This window comes from Periplaneta americana, chromosome 3, assembly GCF_040183065.1.
Source record: "Periplaneta americana isolate PAMFEO1 chromosome 3, P.americana_PAMFEO1_priV1, whole genome shotgun sequence".
Classification (NCBI taxonomy): Eukaryota; Metazoa; Arthropoda; class Insecta; order Blattodea; family Blattidae; genus Periplaneta; species Periplaneta americana.
The window spans coordinates 206,263,558-206,286,415 of record NC_091119.1 but is presented as its reverse complement, the minus strand read 5'-3'; the positions used below and the strand labels follow the sequence as shown (position 1 = coordinate 206,286,415).

Genomic DNA, 22,858 nt, shown 5'->3' with positions numbered 1-22,858 from the left:
TGAAGGTGTGTGTTTAGAGACTATTGATAGAATAGCTGCTTTGGAGTCTGACAATATAACTGCATTCCTAAATTTAATGATGTGGCATAGAAGATTCCTGAGACTTACAGATACATCATCGCTACGACTTGACTTCATCGTCGAATAATTCCTCGTGTGAATCTCGCGTTAACCGAAAAGACACTCAGACCAATTTATGCTGCAGAAGAGCGACCATTTTCCGTGTCAAAGCGTGTAGAAGCATAGGAGGAGGTGAGCGAAATAGGACTTGTGGAAACGATGTAATGTTGTAAAGGAATAAGCAGTTGATTGTATTTCTTGCACCTTCTGTAATATATTTGACTTTTAAAAGCAATTTTTCTTCACATTATATCTGTGTTATCATGATTCTGAGGTGAAGTTATTCTTACACAACCGCGCGATCTCGTCAACTTCATCCTTGAAGTTTACGCATTCCGGACCTGCAAAATAAAACACTGTACATCAGGTATGCTCAAAATTGTAAGAGCTCCGATTACACGGATGATGCTGCACTGCATAACACACACAGTGTACGGACTGGGCTCCGCAACTACATTGCAGCACCGCCCGTGTCATCGCTCTCACTGTCTTACAAATACGGATAATAAACTGAATTTGAAAAAAGGAAATATTCAGTTATTACATTATTTATTATATTTTATACAGTTATAATATTATTATATCATAGATAATGTTATTTTCGTATGCCACATTCAACATGTGTAGGCCTATTCTTTTCTGCAAGGAATTGGAAATCTCTTTCCAACGAATTTACTGCAATGCACAAAAGATTCTCATCTGTTAATCGGGATCTATGTTTGGATTTTTGGATTTAGCAACCTTCATTCTCGAAAATAATATTTTGCACACATATTTCGAGTGACAGCGAATAAGCTCATCTTGAGATATTGCGTTTTGTTCATTTTTGAATACTTCTATGCTTGGCGAGTCATATTCTCCGCATTTAGTTCTGAATTCTACGTTACTTTGTAAATCAATTAACTCGTCCTGGAACTGCACTCTCACAGATTGTAGTCTACTCAATTTAATATGAAAGGATTAACAAAAAGATTAATATCACTTTCCATACGTCTAAAATCATTAAATCGGTGTTCTGTGAATTCACATTTGAGCTGTTCGAGTAATGAGATGTAATTAACTATATTTTGTTCGGGCACCATAGATTTCTTTACAAGTTCACCATCCGTGAAGGGTTTTTAATGCCTTAGCTAATTCACAACATACTACATTTGCTCCTAAACGTAGACTCTGGATTGTTTGACTCTCTTCAATGTTTGGTGTATCATGAAGTGCTTTCAATTCTTGAAACTGTAGTGCACGTTGCACCCCTGAAAAATTATTTTATCATAACATTTATTTCTGTTGGAATAAAATCACCACAATAACAATAATAGTAATAATAATAATAATGATAATAATAATAATAATAATAATAATAATAATAATAATAATAATAATGTTGATATATGAATACATATTACAGAAAACAGCTTCCCTGTCACTTCGGCATGTTCTGTATGGCAGAGCGTATAAAGTTTTATGTTGCTCAGTAGTATTCCTGACAATACCTTACAACATAGTAAACAGTTTACGTTTTCACAACAAAAATAGTCTTCTTCCCACACTGTAGGGAATGATCATTTGCTTACAGAAGGTTTTGACTGTCATTGTCCCTCACTGTTCGTGCGATTACTAAGTACTTGAACTGCCTTCCGCAGTCATTCGTCGAGCTTCGAACGAGGAACAGCACGCTCTACATTCGAAGGTTGCGATTACAGAACGTAATCGGGAGTCAGAGAATGAGCATTCCTGCCGTACATCATTAAAATCATAGTTTTTCATCAGTACTCAAAATCATTGCGGTACAAATAGTTGAATTCATCACAACTTGCTGCTACGTTATGGACCATTCTGAATTTTGTCTTGTAGACAATATTGTGGTGTGTATGTAAGTTTGTGAAAATGCATCTTGAAATTAATTCCACTTTGGAAATTGTGCTCAATGTAGTGCTGAAACTGTGAATTTGTGTGATGTCTAGTGTACGACCAAATTAATCTCCTCGCCTACACGTTGTGGTGTATGAGTTGGATAAAGATGATGCTAAGAAGAGTAAGCCAGAAAGAAAAAATTGTAGATGCATTATTATGCTGAAAGTTCTATTTAAGTTACTGAAGTTGAAAAACATTGCGTCAACACTTACATCAAGAAGTGTGAATGTTAACAACATTATCTCATGGAATTTAATCAGATACGTTCAGGAATATAGAAATTCTTTCAATAAACGCAGAACTTCATTGTATTTTAATCGGATAAACAGCCTACAATATTCACTTCGTCGAAGTAATTTAATTTGAAAGCAAAAACTGATCCTGGAATATGTGATGTTATAAATATGAATCATAAAATAGTTCTGCGAGTCACTGTTGTTTTGGAATATTTTTAATTAGGCCAGGATACATTGTGAATAAATTATTCTGTAATTTAGAAAAAAACTGCATCTTTGTACTCAGTGTAGCATTGAAAAGTTCACGAAATTTTCCACACAATTGCTCTTAGTTTCCGTTTCCACAGCAGTGGGTTCTGAAAAACCCGGCTTTTTCGTAATTGCTTTAATTTTAATAAAATATTACTTAAAATGAAAATAAATCTTAATTAATATTGCATAGAATATCATTGTTTCAAACTTACTTGTCTTCAAGTGTACTGAAGGACAGTCCTGCAAAAAAAAAAACAGAAAGGATATAAATTAATTCAGTTATTATTATTATTATTATTATTATTATTATTATTATTATTATTACTACTACTAATGCCACTACTACTACTACTGCTACTGGTGCTACTACTACTGCTACTACTGCTACTGGTGCTACTACTACTGCTACTGGTGCTACTACTACTGCTACTACTACTATTGCTACTATTACCACTGCTACTGGTGCTACTACTACTGCTACTACTGCTACTACTACTGCTACTGGTGCTACTACTACTGCTACTATTACTACTACTACTGCTACTGGTGCTACTACTACTGCTACTACTGCTACTGGTCCTACTACTACTGCTACTACTACTGCTACTGGTGCTACTACTACTGCTACTACTACTACTGCTACTATTACTACTGCTACTATTACTACTGCTACTATTACTACTGCTACTGGTGCTATTACTACTGCTACTATTACTATTGCTACTGGTGCTACTACTGCTGCTACTGGTGCTACTACTACTGCTACTGGTGCTACTACTACTGCTACTATTACTACTGCTACTATTACTACTGCTACTGGTGCTGCTACTATTACTACTGCTACTGGTGCTACTACTACTACTACTGCTACTACTACTACTACTGGTGCTACTACTACTGCTACTGGTGCTACTACTACTGCTACTACTACTGCTACTGGTGCTACTACTACTGCTACTGGTGCTACTACTACTGCTACTACTACTATTGGTGTTACTACTACTACTGCTACTGGTGCTACTACTACTGCTACTACTACTGCTACTGGTGTTACTACTACTGCTACTACTACTGCTACTGGTGCTGCTACTACTGCTACTGGTGCTACTACTACTGCTACTGGTGCTACTACTACTGCTACTACTACTGCTACTGGTGCTACTACTACTGCTACTACTACTGCTACTATTACTACTGCTACTACTACTACTGCTACTGCTACTACTAGTAATACTGCTACTACTACTGCTACTACTACTACTACTACTACTACTGCTAGTACTACTGCTGCTACTGCTGCTACTGCTACTACTACTACTACTCCTACTACTACTACTGCTGCTGCTACTACTGCTGCTGCTGCTACTACTACTGCTGCTGCTGCTGCTACTGCTGCTGCTACTACTGCTGCTGCTGCTGCTGCTGCTACTACTACTACTGCTGGTACTACTACTGCTACTGGTACTACACTACTGCTGCTACTACTACTACTACTGCTGCTGCTACTACTGCTGCTACTGGTGCTACTACTACTGCTACTATTACTACTGCTGCTACTGGTGCTACTACTACTACCACTGTTACTACTACTACTGCTACTGCTACTACTACTGCTAGTACTACTACTACTACTGCTACTACTACTGCTATTGCTACTGCTACTACTACTGCTAATACTACTGCTACTACTACAGCTAGTACTACTACTACTGCTACTATTACTATTACTGCTACTACTACTACTACTGCTGCTGCTAGTACTACTGCTACTACTACTGCTAGTACTACTGCTACTACTACTGCTAGTACTACTACTACTACTGCTATTGCTACTGCTACTACTACTACTACTAGTACTACTACTACTACTGCTACTACTACTGCTATCACTACTACTACGATTGCTAAAAGTCGAAGATGAAACCTGAATTCCACGTTCTAGCTGTGGTCTACAGGAGGAGAAATCTGGATAATTTTTGCATCATTATAATTATATCAATGATAAGGAACGTAAAACACTGGCTGAAGGCAATTTACCTCATTCGTGCAAACTTATTCTGGCTGGTACTTACTAATAGCATACTTTTGACGTGCATAAGTTCGGCTACGGCGGCTGCTGGGCTACACAGCTCTATACGCATTTGGTTCTTGAGATCTGGAAAAACACGGATTCGTATGCCTTGTTATTACAGTTTCACAAATATCTGTTCTGCAATATGGGCTTGCTTATTGTAGTTCGTAATGACGTTTAAGGCATCATAAATGGATTTAAAGTAATATGGGACTGTAACTCGTACATGAAATGCATGCTTTGAGGGATACAGAGAGTTACACGCCAGTCACAATCCAAGTGATTTCGAACCCAGAGTTCAGTTCTGTCAATGGTTTATCCAGCACCGTGCTACTGTACCGAACTTCCTACAGTTTGTACTATTCACAGATGAGACCTGTTTTACCTGTGATTTGTTTTCTACAGCCGTGGTAGCCATGTCTAGAGTGACGAAAATTCATATACCACCCTCCTGTCTGGTCACCACAACGATTAAAAGGAATTATACAGGATCGCCTACAAGGAACCTATTTCCTGCCATCCCGTCTGAATGATCCACATTATTACCTGTGGCGATTGCCTTATTTTTTTACAAGATTGGCCCCTAAACGTCGATACGGTAGACAGTTTTACCGTTCAATATTTCTGACGCCTAAAATAGGCATTTCCGAACATTGGTTTCCAATCTAAAAGCACTCAATTTGGAATTCTCTTTAATCTGTATTATTTTGGCTCGAGATTTCAGACATCCAGTAGACAATTTTGAAGTCTTTTTTGTATACTTATTTATTTACTTATTTCTTTGTTTAATTATTTATTTACTTATTTATAATTTATTTATTTACTTATTTACTTATTTATTTAGTTATTTACTTATTTATTTATTTAGTTATTTATTCATTTAATTAATTATATATTTAGTTATTTATTTTGTTATTTATTTAGTTATTTATTTCTTTATTAATTTAAATATTTATTTATTTATTTACTTATTTATTTAGCTATTTATTTATTTACTTATTTATTTAGTTATTTATTTATTGTTTTATTTATTTATTTATTTACTTATTTATTTAATTATTTATTTATTTACTTATTTATTTGTTTATTTCATTATTTATTTATGTGTTTATTTTTTTGCTTATTTGATTGTTTATTTATTTACTTATTTACTTATTTATTTACTCATTAACGTATTTATTTAGTTATTCACTTATTTATTTTATTTACTTATTTATTTAGTTTTTTACTTATTTATTTATTTAATTATTTATTCATTTACTTATTTATTTGTTTATTTAATTATTTATTTATCTGTTTATTTCTTTGTTTATTTCATTATTTATTTATTTACTTACTTATTAACTCATTTACTTATTCATTTAGTTATTTACTTTTTTATTTTATTTATTTATTTTGTTATTTATTTATTTACTTATTTAATTATTTACTTATTTATTTAGTTATTTATTTATTTACTTACTCATTTATTTATTTATTTATTTACTTTTTTATTTTATTTATTTATTTAGTTATTTATTTATTTACTCATTTACTTATTTATTTAGTTATTTACTTATTTATTTTATTTACTTATTTATTTAGTTTTTTACTTATTTATTTATTTAATTACTTATTCATTTACTTATTTATTTGTTTATTTCATTATTTATTTATGTGTTTATTTGTTTGTTTATTTGATTAATTATTTATTTACTTACTGATTAACTCATTTACTTATTTATTTAGTTATTTACTTATTTATTTAGTTATTTATTTACTTACTTATTTATTTAGTTATTTATTTAGTTACTTATTTATTTACTTATTTAATTATTTACTTATTTACTTATTTATTTAGTTATTTACTTATTTACTTACTTATTTATTTAGTTATTTATTTATTTATTTACTCATTTATTTGTTTATTTATTTATTTATTTAAGCTGGCGGAGTTCAAGCCATCAGACCTTCTCTACCACACCACCAGAATACAAATATATATATATATATATATATATATATATATATATATATATATATATATATATATACAAGAAACAAATGCATAGAGGAGAAAGGCATAAGAAATAGAAGTAAAATTACTGATACAGTACAAAAAGCACAAATGCAAAAAGAATGTGAGAAATAATATATATACTAGTAGGTAGGTGGGATCACAATAGGCACAAAAAGTAACTAATACAGTATATTGTTTACCTAATGTGTTAGTGATTAAGAAAAATGATTAAATATCTAGAAGTAGCCCTAAGTAGCTGACTGTACAAATGTAAAGCGGAACAATTCGAAACATTTCCAATAAATCAGAATACCCAGTTTACTGCATTGCACTCTATGCAGTAAGAAAATGCTTACTATGTTTGTTTTTGAACACTGTTAAATTCCGACAGTCTCTGATGTCACTGGGTAGGGTATTCCACAAGCGCGTATGGCTTAAGGTACGTTAAGATTTGAGAATTCTTTGTGTAAGTGTGAATTGTTGCTCTTCCTTTGTTGTTATTGTTGTTCAGTCAACTGTCCAAAGACAGGTTTGAACTTCATAAGTGAAACCAATAATGGATCACTCATGAGGAAACTAAGCTAGGAGATATGTATGCAAGGCACCGGCGTGGCTCAGTCGATTAAGACGCTTGCCTGCCGGTCAGAAGTTGCGCTTGGGCGCGGGTTCGATTCCCGGTTGGGCAGATTACCTGGTTGGGTTTTTTCCGACAGTAAGGTAATCTATGGCGAATCCTCGGCCTCATCTTGCCAAATGCCATCTCGCTATCACCAATCTCATCGATACTAAATAACCTCGTAGTTGATACAGCGTCGTTAAATAACAAAAAAAAAAGATATGTTTGCATACATAAAGAGGAGTCTTTAAAAATAAGGACACCTTAACTGAAAGTAGGCCTACATCTTCCACCACAGTATAACTATACAGAATTTTATCGTAATGAGCAAAGTAATCAGAAGTTGTAAAATGCGTAACTAACATTTCGCGCGGATGTTCACAGAAGCGCCGATTCCATCGCAAATTTTAACCGCCATGACATTCAATTCTGTCTCATTGTAGTAATTCCCGCAGTAATCCTTGAAATCTGCGTGTTTCACGTTTCCGTTGCTGTCGCACTGAAAATAAACAATGTGAAGTTTTTGACACACGGCTGATCTTAAACATTTTTCAGTTGCTTTTATTCTAAGTAGAGTCAGCAACGTACAGTAACAAATATAAATGACACTCGGGAGGAAATTAAATGCAGAATAAATATGGGAAATGCGTGTTATTATTCGGTTGAGAAGCTCTTATCATCCAGTCTGCTGTCGAAAAATCTGAAAGTTAGAATTTATAAAACAGTTATATTACCGGTTCTTCTGTATGGTTGTGAAACTTGGACTCTCACTCTGAGAGAGGAACATAGGTTCAGGGTGTTTGAGAATAAGGTGCTAAGGAAAATATTTGGGGCTAAGCGGGATGAAGTTACAGGAGAATGGAGAAAGTTACACAACACAGAACTGCACGCATTGTATTCTTCACCTGACATAATTAGGAACATTAAATCCAGACGTTTGAGATGGGCAGGGCATGTAGCACGTATGGGCGAATCCAGAAATGCATATAGAGTGTTAGTTGGGAGACCGGAGGGAAAAAGACCTTTAGGGAGGCCGAGACGTAGATGGGAGGATAATATTAAAATGGATCTGAGGGAGGTGGGGTATGATGATAGAGACTGGATTAATCTTGCACAGGATAGGGACCGCTGGCGGGCTTATGTGAGGGCGGCAATGAACCTTCGGGTTCCTTAAAAGCCATTTGTAAGTAAGAGTCAGCAACGTGTCTTAGTCTATGTGTTGTGCTAAATTCTCTTGGATTATAGGCTATATACTTTACAATATTCATATGAACAGATATAAAGATTTTTATTTTGCAGACTTGGAGACCTAAATTTCAAGAAATTAGATTTTTCTTGTTATCGTTCCATGATCATAGTTGGGAGGCCGGAGGGAATAAGACCTTGGGGAAGCCGAGACGTAGATGGGAAGATAATATTAAAACGGATTTGAGGGAGGTGGGATATGATGGTAGAGACTGGATTAATCTTGCTCAGGATAGGGACCAATGGCGGGCTTATGTGAGGGCGGCAATGAACCTCCGGGTTCCTTAAAAACCAGAAAGTAAGTAAGTAAGTAAGTAAGCGTTCCAAGATCACCCTGGTTGGTTGTTGTTTGCTTATTTTTCGTCTAAATTTAACTCGTGTCCACTTTTTTGTCATCATACTTCACAACAAATGCTTAAGTGATGAAGTGAGTGAAATTTCTATTTTATGCAGTTTTAAGCTAGAAATTTGCGTACAGCAACCAATCATTATTAATATCCCCAAAGTTTCGTTAGTAAGCTTATCAGTTTTATAAAAAAAGGTAAAGGTATCCCCGTAACATGCCATGAAGGCACTTGGGGGGGCATGGAGGTAGAGACCCATGCTTTCCATGACCTCGGCACTAGAATGAGGTGGTATGGTCAGCACCACGCTCTGACCGCCTTTACCCCCGGAAAAGACCCGGTACTCAATTTTATATGAGGCTGAGTGAACCTCGGGGCCGTTCTGAAAGTTTGGCAACGAGAAAAAATCCTGTCACCACCTGGGTTCGAACCCCGGACCTTCCAGTCCGTAGCCAGCTGCTCTACCAACTGGACTACCCGGCCGCCTTATCAGTTTTATAGTTTTCTAATTTTTAAAATTGCTTAAAATTCAGTTTTTTCTTTTTTTCAAAATGTATCTACTCCCACAAAATATAATTTATATTCCCGAAAAAGATTGTACATACTTATTGAAATTTAAAGAAAGAAATATCCCATTCTCAAATTAATGTAGGAGAAGAATTCTATTTGCAAAAATGAGATGTCTGTAGACTGTGAAAAAAATCGTTTTTAATTCTTCCAAAAGTTTATGAGCAAAACTGGGATTTGTGCATCTCTGTTTTCAGTTTCTTCGAAACATTTTTCTAAATTATTTTATTACAATTATTGTATGTTCGCTGTCTAGTACAGTTTTCTTAATCAGTCTTCAAAATTACAAATGGGATATCTTTAAAAGTTAGTATTAGGACTTCTCTTCACCCCCTATCAGGGAATTAAACCTACAATATTAATATACAATTAAAATTACAATTAAAATTAATATTACATTTACAATTACGATTACAATAAAAATCATACTAAAAATTAACCAATTTAACTTGAGATGCTGACAAACATATTGGCTCCCAAGTTCACGTGATTTTCTATGCGTAGAAATATCCTGAATTGGAACATGCATAAGTCTGTTCAACGGATGGTGGTAGGACTACCTAGTGGGCACTTACAAAAATTGGATATTGATATATCGAAAGTTACACCGGAAATCCGAACTAGGAATACAAACTCAAAGAGCAATAGGACACAAAATTAGAAGAAGGAGAAGAATAAGAAGAAAATTACTTAATTTATTTACTCAAACTCACCATGCCTTGTTTCTTGTACATACATTCGTGAAAACACTGAAACATGAATTTTTACAATGTTAGTGCTTTATGACATGAAATGCTGATACTTGAGAAATTCCTCCTCATTATTCTCTTAACATCAAAGTGTTTAGTTGCAACTGGTTTGATAAAATATGCGTAAACGATTAGATGAAAGCAAAGTTTTATTGTTAGGTAGTACCCTTTGTTCAAACTGTGACTGGATTCACAAACAAGAATTATACTAATCTGTGCCAATCAGTTTCTTATTTCTTGAACAACATGATTCTTTAATTAAATTTACAAAAATGAGTACTTACGAAGTATTCTTCCATGGCTTTCTTCGACTCATCGCCTTCGAACTTTCCTGAAATTATATATTAATATAACTTCTCTTTAGCATACATATTTTTCAAATGATTTGTTAAATTATTGAAATAAGGAACTTACTGTTTTCCATCAAATACCAACATTCGCTGGCAACCTCTGATTCCTTCTTCATGAAAATTGGGTTGTAATCTCCACAGCACAACTGGATTAAATTGAATATAAAGCATTGAAATAATAACTCTTATGAATTATTTAAAATTATTAATGCGAATACTATTTTAACTGGAGTAGTATTTTCACTATTTACAATATAATACACTGCCGTGAAGTCTGTTGACTTAATAAAGGTCGTGAATTACTTATAAATTATTTTAACATATCTAACTACTACTACTGAATACTAATACTAATACTAATTTTAAGTAGAGTAGTATTTTCATTATTTACAATATTTACAGTGATGTGAAATCTATTGATTGAACAACATTTCTGAATTCCTTATAGTGTTTTAACAATAGTTTCTCATGTGACACTGGCCATCTATCTAGATTTCGATATATATTCCCTTCTTCAGTATATCTCTTTGTTTATTCAATTTGACACACGAGTATATTAGGTGATCTGCCGTTTGTGCATCTTGAAGGCATGAACACGTTGAGTCGCCTTTTATCCCGAAACGGTGTAGGCATGCCTTGGTTTTTGAGCCATTAAATCACAAGTTACAAGCTTGAAAGTTCATCTCGAGAATTTTTGTCTTTATATGACAACTATCCCTTCGCGAGGAGTTGAAACCGAGGGTTTCGGAACGTTAGATTGTTGTAAATAAGTTAATAATGATATTGGCAAGATGAAGGAACTTTTTTTTTTTATTTTGAGAGAATGAAGGAGATGTATATGTCTTAGCTTCGTGGTAAATAATATCCACTATTCTAGAATTGATCTTCATTTACGTTGACAAATATCCCGCTACGCTAAAGCAGTTCACTTATGTTGCTCTAACCAACACCCACAATGCTTCTTACTCAGATGTCGCTTTAAGTTGTGGAAAGTAAGCTGCAATACTAAACTGAAACCATCATCCACTAGGCCAGCGACCGGCATGTTCCGTGCTCTGTGACGTCATACGACGTAGCCGCCTTGCTCTTTGCTCTGCAATCTCTGCATACTGAGCACAGCGTGGAGAGAAGATTCATCTAAACAGTGCTGGTGCGGCGTCTATGCACAGACAGAGCGCGATCCATTCTTGTGAGATAGTATGGGAACAGCATAATTACAATACATTTGTACGAAAACAAAACTGTATTACAACCTTGATAAATCAATGTAACAAAATATTTTGGTTTGTAATCAAATTTAATGTACTCACAATAACATGAAACTCATAATACAGCCACTTGCAGAAGCGTTTGCATATATAAATGAAATTCCGAAACTGCTATAAACATACAAACATATAAATAAATACTTTAAGCAGTACTACAACACTTTGTCTACTCGGAAACTTGAAAACAGTTCAAATGTTTTTAACGCACATTTCTCTACATAATATACAGATTAAACTACATAGGCCCTATTTTGGTGAGTAGTATGCAAAGTATATTTCAACTTTTGAAACACACCATCACTTTGTGCCACTACTGTGCCCAAGCTAAACGCTTTGTCGAGATTTTTTCCCTCTTTTTTCGCGCACTAATTTTGCAATATTTGGAGTCATAATCTGGCTAACACACAAGCGAAGAATATGTTTCAAGTTCAGATCAGACAGGTGGTTTCTATGTTGTGGTTTGCAGATCTTCATACAAGAAAAGAACTGTTCACATACATACGTAGATCCGAATATTAGCAGCAAATCTATGCAATCGAGGGAATCTTGCCTGGGGAAATCTTCTATAAAATGTAGATAGATCCTTTTGTTTTCAAAGCGGTCTTTCATTTCAATATCATTTTGCAAATCAATGACTTCCAGTTGCAATGATGATGGAACACTGTCAATATTCACTGAAAATGTCGCAAATATGGAAATATCAGATTGAAGATTTGCAAACTCTTGAAATCTGCAATCAAATTCCTGACTCAATTCTTCTAATATTTGTACATACTTATTCGTGTCTGTAATTGGGTGACATACTGTAGACAGACTCAACTGCTCGCTCTCCCAAGCTCTTGCGATCTGACTGGCTCTTACGTCACAACTGCAGCATCTGCCGGCCACTGCACTAGGCGGACCTGAAGAAAGCATTGCTTTTGCTTTCGATTATTTCTTAAAGTCAGCAGTGGCGAAAATGTGATCGTGCGCCGAGCCACTGTGTAACCTGCAACATACATAGCACCTATGGAGGGAGGCGGACTCCCGAAGGTGAAGTGAAGCAACTGTCTGACTTACTAACGGATTTTCATTTTCCCTACGTCAAGCACTTAAATATAATTGTATAAGTATAAGGTTACAAACAAATGTTTAGTACGTGTAGCGAAGAAAGAAATGAATAAGGAAACATTGGACACATTATCACAACCTAAAATTAACTGTCTTCAGAAAGTCTCTGCGACAGAGTTTCAAAATCAGGAATTATGTCACTTACTGCCGGTCGTAGTTAATCACGAAGGTATTTGTCTGTCAGTCGAGATCTAAATTTGGTTTCTACTATTTTCATTGTTGAAAACAATTTTTCACAAGCGTAAGTCGTAGCGAACATGGCTTCAACAGGGCAAGCGAAAGAACGAAGCTTCGGATATTTATTTTTTTGGCAAAGATTTCAAAAGTTGAACATTTGTCAAGTCCTTACATCTAGCTTTCATTTGACATCACATAGTAAATCAGTGAGCTTGATCGTGTATGAATGCATACATATTTTGGGATTTTATAGTGCATGAAATTCTCGTCGCATGAAATATGCTATCTGTGATCCAAGGGGAGTATTTATAATTGCTGCTGGGTTCAACTCTAGCAACTCAGACGACGCGGCACAAGCCCGGAAACTGAATACAGTAGCCGCGGAAGCCCACGTCAATACAGGGTGCTCAAAATTCCCCTTACAAACATCTAGGACTTGTTAAGGGGACTGAGTAGATAATATTTTGAATTGGAACCCATATCCGGAAACGTACCGTTTCCGTGCTACAGACGTTTGAAAACATGTTTTTAACGCGACCACTTTTACAAGTAATTTATTTTATTATGAGGCGTGACCCAGTACATCACTTGTTTTACAATTCAACTCATTAATAAACAAAGAAACAAAATGGAAACTGAACCGTTTGTTACAAACGCTTTTGTTTACAATTCAACTTAAACTGTTTTTGTCCTTTTCAAATGATGGTTAACACTCAAATCCACTACAAATGCGGTTCGATGTGGCGACCACCAACTTCGTTGCATGCATTGTACCTACAAATGATATTTTGGTAAACGCACTCTATCACACCTGGTGTATCTGCAATTTCTCCTGCAGCGACCACAACTCGTGCCACCAGATCTTCTGGTGTCTCTACAGGAGCCTCACAAACCAAACTCTTCATACGACCCCAAAAGAAAAAGTCCAATGGAGTCAAATCCGGTGATCGTGGAGGCCATTCAATTGGACCACCTCGGCCTATCCATCTTTGTTCGAATCGCCGGTCCAGATGTTCCCGAACAGCAAGTGAAGAGTGAGGAGATGCGTCGTCATGCTGAACCGAGAGCTAGGATAAACGTCAATTGACATCACATGATCTGGCGTAAGCACCCCTCATCATGTAACGCTGCAGGCGGACGAATCGCGAAGCTACTACTTGTTGAGACACGTGACGTACGTTCAGGCAGTGCTTGCATTCAAATGGCTGTAGCACGGAAACGGTACGTTTCCGGACATGGGTTCCAATTCAAAATATTATCTACTCAGTCCCCTTAACAAGTTCTAGAAGTTTGTAAGGAGAATTTCAGAGCACCCTGTATATGTAATGTATGTTTGTATTTGACCCAATACTGCGAACTGCCACTGTGCAGGGTGATCCAGGAATTTCGTACATAACTTCAAGACGTGATTATGGAGATCATAGGCATGAAAAAAAGTTCATATTTACATGTGCCCTATTCGCAGTGGTTACAGAGTTACAACCGCTTTTTTTTTTAATTTATTTAAGCGTTCGACTGTGAACCCCGCGTGCCTCTGTTTTACTTGCAGAGGTGTCCTGCTATGACGTCACAACGCTCTGAAATCGAGGACTTCAACTTCTCAGGATTGTTTGTGGTGCACGTTATTTCCTTCTTCTCCTTAAGGTTCAAATGACTTGAATTCCTATCAGTCGTTCATCGCAGTTTGACAGTTAAACAGTGCGTTCAAGATACCGTTTAGATTTTCAAGTGAACGCTGCGCACGAAATCGGGGAGAAATAGCTACGGCAGGCTACGAGCTCAGTTCATATACGTGCGATGCGTTGCATTGCAGCTGAGAGAGGCATCTTCGAAAACACCCTTCAAATACAGATTAGTTAAGAAATGTATCGTCCACACCTGTGGAGTAACGGTCAGCGCTCTGGCCGCGGAACCAGGTGGCCCGGGTTCGAATCCCAGTCGGGGCAAGTTATCTGGTTGAGGTTTTTTCCGGGGTTTTCCCTTAACCCAATACAAGCAAATGCTGGGTAACTTTCGGTGCTGGACCCCGGACTCATTTCACCGGCATTATCACCTTCATTTCATCCAGACGCTAAATAACCTAGATGTTGATACAGCGTCGTAAAATAACCCAAAAAAAAAAGAAATGTATCACTTTGATAAATGTAATAGTAATATACGTTACAAGAGCGGTATGTTGACGTTTTCACGGTCGAGGAAAAGATTGAAAAAGCGAAACGTAGTTGAGCTTTTTTAATTTCCGAGAACATGAAAACAAACATACCGCTCGTGTATCGTACATTATTTTGTGCGAAGATCGTTTATTACATACCTGAAAGACGAATTTCTAATTAGTTGCAATGAAATCTCCATGTTGGTTTCTGTTTAATGACGGCAACTTCGGAACACCAAATATCATTCTTCAACATTGTTGCTATAAAATGTTTTCTGTATTTACTATACTCCAGCAGGCCGTGATATACGTCTGTCTTTTTTTTTTCCCAGTCTATAAATGCGAACTTAAAACAAACGGTAAGGTTATGTAATGATTCATTTTTCATTTTAATATTTTAACAATATTATTTATATAACATATTGCAGTAATAACATCGGCATCTGGAATCTTGTTGATTTTTTCACGGCTTCCTTAATGTTACTTGTATCAGGAATGCAATAAGTTTCGTGGAGTAGTAGACTTTACTTAATTTTTGCAAATATTTAAAAACAATAATTAACATTGCAATTTAGGTGAAATTGCAGTGGTAAGTTTCCAATTTATAATTATTACTATGTTAAACGTCTCTAAAAATAATATGTTAAAAGCCTAAAGCAATAAAATGAATGTCGCGCTTAAGCGGTAAGAAGAGGGAAATTGTTGTGTGTGTTACGTTGGGAATACTGAATGTGGTATTTCACACTTACCGCGTATTGGTTCTGTGCGGAAACAAGCAAATACGCACGATCTCGCACAAAAGCAATAATCTATTACTGTGAATATATTTTTACTGTATTTTCCGAAAAGAAATAATTATTGTCGCCATAATTATTATAATTTTATGAAGGTTTGAAATAAGACACAAGTGGATATAAACTTATTTCACGAAATAGAATATTGCCAGCAATCATTTCCCGAAATTTTGCACCAAACTTGTGAACCACTCTGCATTCAAGCACATGCCAGAATTATTCCCCTCTAACTCACAAGCAATCTCCGTGCATAGTAGATTATCCTACAGCAATCATATTAAGCAAGAGAGCTTTTGTTTAAAATGGAAGAGAAGAGGAAGCGCTTTAAGAAATGTACTAGCAGATGTACCGGGTATTCGTGGAGTTCGACGTCACGTCGTATTCGCCGCCAATGAGCTGCGTTATAACGGATGGATCCGGCCGCTGAAGACACGAGGGCTTCTCTCAGACCGGGAAGATCCAGATCAAGGGCCGAGGAACTTCCTGCAATGCAGAAGAAATATTCATGACAAGTTTCGATGGAGGTACAGTTATGAAAAAAAACAAACTGGGCGCTAAAGTTTATACTCCTTGACAGGTCCATAAACCGCAGACTCAGACTAGAGGCTCTTAACTCCTGTGTATTCCCGGTGCTAACATACGGCTGCCAAACCTGGGCCCTCACAGAGAGGCAAAAGACGAACATCGAAATATGCCAAAGGAAAATGGAGAGGAAGATAGTTGGCGTTTCACTGAAAGACAAGGTCTCCAACACGGCACTGCAGAAAATTAGGCTACAGCTTCTAAGAACATCACAGAAAAAGCCCTCATAACGAAGTGGAGGTGGGGTGGTCATGTAGCAAGGCAGCAACAAGGCATCTGGGACCCGCACATAGGAAGGAGAACACAAGGCAGAAGATGGGCAGGTACATTCAAGCAGCAGCTGGGAGGGAACTGGTCAACCATCGCCCGCAACAGGAACGAGTGGAGACAGATAGTGAACAAACTCATATAGAACTAGAATTTGACAAACTCTAGTGTATCTCACATAGTGAATGTGAATGTGAATATTGTTCACGTGGAATAGCTCATCATGTGAACCACACCAACCGAGCTTCCTCTCCTGTAGCAGCCCTAGCCCTTCATGGAACACAGTGGCTTCATTCATTCATTCATACTGGGTACGTCTATCGAGTCAGATGTTGAAAGTGAATAGGGATTTGACCAACATGGGGCAGTGGCAACGACCAGAAGCAAACCACAGCGAATGATTTAATAAAAACATACGTGTGTAACTTCAATAGTGGCAACACTGCTGTAAAAGCGAAACGAGACGGAGTTAATTGTTGTCACTTCTGCCACATGTTAGTCTATGCCTCCCCTCCTCCCCCCTAAAGGACTCTTCCGTCCGACTCACATTGTTGTCACTTCTACCACATGTTAGTCTATGCCTCCCCTCCTCCCCCCTAAAGGACTCTTCCGTCCGACTCACATTGTTGTCACTTCTACCACATGTTAGTCTATGACTGCCCTCCTCCCCCCTAAAAGGACTCTTCCGTCCGACTCACATTGTTGCCACTTCTACCACATGTTAGTCTATGTCTGCCCTCCTCCCCCCTAAAAGGACTCTTCCGTCCGACTCACATTGTTGCCACTTCTACCACATGTTAGTCTATGCCTCCCCTCCTCCCCCCTAAAAGGACTCTTCCGTCCGACTCACATTGTTGCCACTTCTACCACATGTTAGTCTATGTCTGCCCTCCTCCCCCCTAAAAGGACTCTTCCGTCCGACTCACATTGTTGCCACTTCTACCACATGTTAGTCTGTCTGCCCTCCTCCCCCCTAAAAGGACTCTTCCGTCCGACTCACATTGTTGCCACTTCTACCACATGTTAGTCTATGCCTCCCCTCCTCCCCCCTAAAAGGACTCTTCCGTCCGACTCACATTGTTGCCACTTCTACCACATGTTAGTCTATGTCTGCCCTCCTCCCCCCTAAAAGGACTATTCCGTCCGACTCACATTGTTGCCACTTCTACCACATGTTAGTCTATGTCTGCCCTCCTCCCCCCTAAAAGGACTCTTCCGTCCGACTCACATTGTTGTCACTTCTACCACATGTTAGTCTATGTCTGCCCTCCTCCCCCCTAAAAGGACTCTTCCGTCCGACTCACATTGTTGCCACTTCTACCACATGTTAGTCTATGCCTCCCCTCCTCCCCCCTAAAAGGACTCTTCCGTCCGACTCACATTGTTGCCACTTCTACCACATGTTAGTCTATGTCTGCCCTCCTCCCCCCTAAAAGGACTCTTCCGTCCGACTCACATTGTTGCCACTTCTACCACATGTTAGTCTATGTCTGCCCTCCTCCCCCCTAAAAGGACTCTTCCGTCCGACTCACATTGTTGCCACTTCTACCACATGTTAGTCTATGCCTCCCCTCCTCCCCCCTAAAAGGACTCTTCCGTCCGACTCACATTGTTGCCACTTCTACCACATGTTAGTCTATGTCTGCCCTCCTCCCCCCTAAAAGGACTCTTCCGTCCGACTCACATTGTTGCCACTTCTACCACATGTTAGTCTATGTCTGCCCTCCTCCCCCCTAAAAGGACTCTTCCGTCCGACTCACATTGTTGTCACTTCTACCACATGTTAGTCTATGTCTGCCCTCCTCCCCCCTAAAAGGACTCTTCCGTCCGACTCACATTGTTGCCACTTCTACCACATGTTAGTCTATGCCTCCCCTCCTCCCCCCTAAAAGGACTCTTCCGTCCGACTCACATTGTTGCCACTTCTACCACATGTTAGTCTATGCCTCCCCTCCTCCCCCCTAAAAGGACTCTTCCGTCCGACTCACAACGCATGCGCTGTGGAGAGTTGAAGTTTGCCTCCTGTTAGTTACAGCTCTAAGCGGTTGTGTTTCGCCATGTTCACAAAGCAGGAACAGCGATCTTGTCTGAATGTTAATGCACAGTTTTTCCGTCATTTTTTTAGCATAATCTGAGACTAGCGTTGCGAAGAAAGCGCCCACACGTTTTCCAGAACCCTCCCATAATTTTGCAGGATAACTCAGGGGTGCACACGGCCCACCCTGTAGCTGATTTGTACCGTCGCTGGGGGTGGGAAGTGCTTTTCCATCCATCACATTCACCGGACTTAAGCCCCTGTGATTATGACTTAATCCCAAAGATGAAGAAACCACTTCGTGACGTTCGATTCCGGACTGTTCCCGATATTCTGTAGGCAGTAGGGCGATCCATCAGAAACATCAACGGAACAGGAGCTGCTACAGGGATACTACGACTTCCACATCGCTGGCAACGAGTTGTAGACAATGCTGGTTACTACATTGAAGGACTGTAGAAGTTTCACAGATGTATCACTTGTATATTAATAATAAATACTGTAAATAGTTGCCATTATTAAAGTTACAACCTGTGCATAATGAAATAGAAAATAGAAACAAGTATAAATATAATATACTGTATAATAACGTAATGACACACTATAATTATTGTAGAAACTGAATATAAATACCAAAACGTGATAACAGCCGATTTGTACAGAACTTTCCTGAAGGTACATACATTTAACTGTACCACATACAATACAAAACCTACTATTGGTAAGTGATCAAGAAACGATGTATTGGATATAACCCTGTACAGTATTACAATACTTTGGATACATATTTTTTTTTTTAGTAGGTTATTTTACGACGATTTATCAACATCTTAGAAATGTGTTCTATAGTGTCAGTGAAATGTGTTACAGAGTGTCAGTGAAATGTGTGCTAAAGTGTCAGTGAAATGCGTCATAGTGCCACTACAGGGAATGAGATGAGAGTAAAGTGAAAGACTATTAAAACTTATGTAGGACCTATACATAATTATGTAGGTTGTGTTGTAAAATTAGGTGTTTTATTTTATGTTTTATTATTATTGTGTTAAATTGTATTGTGTATTCTTATTGTATTGTGCATAAAATTGTATATGTGTTGTAAATTGTATTATGTATTGTAAATTTTATTGTGTATAGCTTATCATTTTAACTGTGTATTGTTAATATTGTATATACCACTGCCACCGGGTGCTTGCCCACTTGCAGTGTAAATAAATACACACAATATACTATGTAATACCGTTAGAAAAGCGTCGAAAGGACTGTAGACTGTAAAAACAGGTTCAAATTTAATACGAAGCCTCTACTTTTATGAGTGTTGGTATTAATCAATGTAATATTGTTAGAAAGGCGTTGAAAAAATTGTAAACTGTAAATATATATTATTTAGCGTCTGAATGAGACGAAGGTGATAATGCCGGTGAAATGAGTCCGGGGTCCAACACCGAAAGTTACCCAGCATTTGCTCATATTGGTTTGAGGGAAAACCCCGGAAAAACCTCAACCAGGTAACTTTCCCCGATCGGAAATCGAACCCGGGCCATCTGGTTTCGCGGCCAGACGCGCTAGCCGTTACTCCACAGGTGTGGACTCGTCCATTAAGAGTTTCTACAGGAAAAACATATAAATTAATTATATTGATTAATCTTTAATTTCATTTAATTAAAAATGAAATGTTAACGTTAAAAATTGAAATTGTTAGACATGATGCTTTGAGTAGGAACAGAAGCGTTTAATTCTATAATTTTAATTGTTAAAGTAGGTTTTATTTTATTTTCAATCTCTGCTATATAATTAGACTTAATGTTAAAATTAACTGTATTATAATTTTGAATTTAGATTCCAGTTGATTTACTTATATTTTTAAGTAATTATTTAAATAATCTATTTACCATTTGTGGTAATCGATACGCAACATTTGCATTTGACTCACTTCTTGTACACGATGTTTATTGTACAGTTTCCACATTTCAGACCTAGAACACGTTCTTAGAACCTTTACTTGAACACTGTTCAACACTGAAGTGTTCCTGCCTGTAGAAATTCTTAATTTGTGTACACTCAGCTTAGAACGAGAATCGAACCCGGGATCTCATCATTTGTAGTCACGAACGCCGCCGGCTAGACCACGGAATCTGCTTTATATACTAGCATTAATAAATAACATTGCCTGTTGTTTATGCAACTGGTAGAACAATTGTGTGTCTAGGACAGGCCTGCACAAACAACGCTCAACGAGCGCGCGCGCTCCTTCGGAGCGGGAGAGCCGTGTTTACCGCTCGCCGAAACGGAGAGGAAGATACATCAGAATGACATAGACTTGCTATGGGTAGAGGAGAGGGAAACGACCACTCAGTTATCTAGTGGAGTGCAGTGTGTAGGCCTATTCTCAGTAACTGTTTCACGTTGCTTACCTACTGCTACAGTACAGTATGGAGGAATCTAAAAGACGGAACATAACATTTAACATTTAACGATTTACAGCTCGAACTTATTGATCTTCAATGTGGCCTAAGGGCTAAAGATAGTTTGAATAATACTACTAGCCTGGTTGAGTTTTACAAGACTAAACATTAGCAATAATATCCACGACTACACAGGCTGGCTGTGAAAATGATTGCTATGTTTGGCTCAACATTTATACTTGTGAGCAACTGTTTTCTGTAATCAACTTTAATAAAGGCAGACATCAAACATCTGTAACTGATAAAATCTCGTTTTGATGTGCTGATAAATAAAAATATAACAAAATGATATTGTACATTTAAGTAGCTGTAGAATTTCTATTATTTCCGTAAAATAAATATTTCTTTATTAATTAATAATAGTCCAAGATAGTTTTGCAAACACTGAACGGGAATTCATTTCATAAGCACTCGTTATAGTAGGGTCTACTTCCTTTTGTTAGGCCTACATTTTGTACGAGATCACCCCTTCTTCCAGTCCATCCTTATACAGAGCGCAGCTAATATCTGCATTCCGCTCATGAGTTGTGAGCCGGCTCGGAGAGCGCAAACCTTGTGCAGGCCTGGTCTAAGGTTGTACTGTGTTCTACGTATGCTACTTAACTAGGAAAGCTAACTTCCCTTAGTTTACCGCAGATTTAGAACTATATATGCAATTACACACCCGATGCCGAGTCATTTCTCCTTTATACGAAATATGAACAAACCTCTTCCAAGAGCTAAGTTAATGGTTGTACGCCTACAGTCTTAACGTAAAAAAATGACTTTTTTAATATCAAACTGATAACATGTATTTTCGCTAAAAACGATATTTTACTGGGTAAAAATTCTGTTATGCCTCGCATATTGATGAGTTGCTGTTTGTTATCTTTAGTATTTCATACTTACTTTCTGGCATGTTGTCTGCAGAGAATCCGAACACTTGGACTGCAGCGACTACGACCATAGGAAGGAACTCCAGACTTGCCATCGGCCCTGCTGTTATACAAATAATAGCCTAGGATTGCGGCCCAGTGCTTATTTCCTGGTTTTGCTAGTCAATTTGCATTTAATGTAACACATAACGGAGCGGAGAATAATAATCTATTGATCTTTTGGAATTGCATAAATTGTAAAATATATTCCGTAAATAGCTTGCATATAAAGGAAAAGAGCGACATTATGTTGCAAAAAGTCCTTAATGGGTTTAGAATTGAAGGAAAATTACATTTGATATATGCACAACATCGAGTTAAAAACGAATTAGAATAGATATGATGTTTCTTTGGGTCAGAAATTACAGGATATGTCATTGCTGTGTACACAGAGCTGAAATACCTATACATAGAGCTGAGACGAGATGTTATGGCATCAACCTGCGCGAAGTTTTAAATTGCCGCCCAGCAGGGTAGAGGAGTGGGGGTTGTTTGGGTTACGGTTCTCAAGCTCAGAGCGGGAGGCATATCCGTTTAATCTCTTTCTAAAAACATTCGTCTTACCTTAGTATCACCACTTTCCTACTCAAGAGTCCGAAGATACTTAATGGAATTACGCCCGCTATTCCATCTTTAT

At 37.4% G+C, this 22,858-nt stretch overlaps 1 protein-coding gene across 1 annotated transcript; it reads right to left on the bottom strand.

The window, feature by feature from the left end:
• Window positions 1–325: 325 nt before the first annotated feature.
• Window positions 326–22,296, bottom strand: LOC138697180 (uncharacterized). The gene is made up of 9 exons (XM_069822747.1): window positions 22,196–22,296; window positions 16,311–16,444; window positions 10,525–10,606; window positions 10,395–10,441; window positions 10,075–10,110; window positions 7,569–7,704; window positions 4,592–4,674; window positions 2,732–2,759; window positions 326–461 (listed from the first exon to the last, which is right to left on the bottom strand). Exons 1-9 carry the CDS (start codon window positions 22,275–22,277, stop codon window positions 382–384), a joined length of 708 nt encoding a protein of 235 aa, XP_069678848.1. The 5' UTR covers window positions 22,278–22,296; the 3' UTR covers window positions 326–381.
• Between the last annotated feature and the right edge of the window lie 562 nt (window positions 22,297–22,858).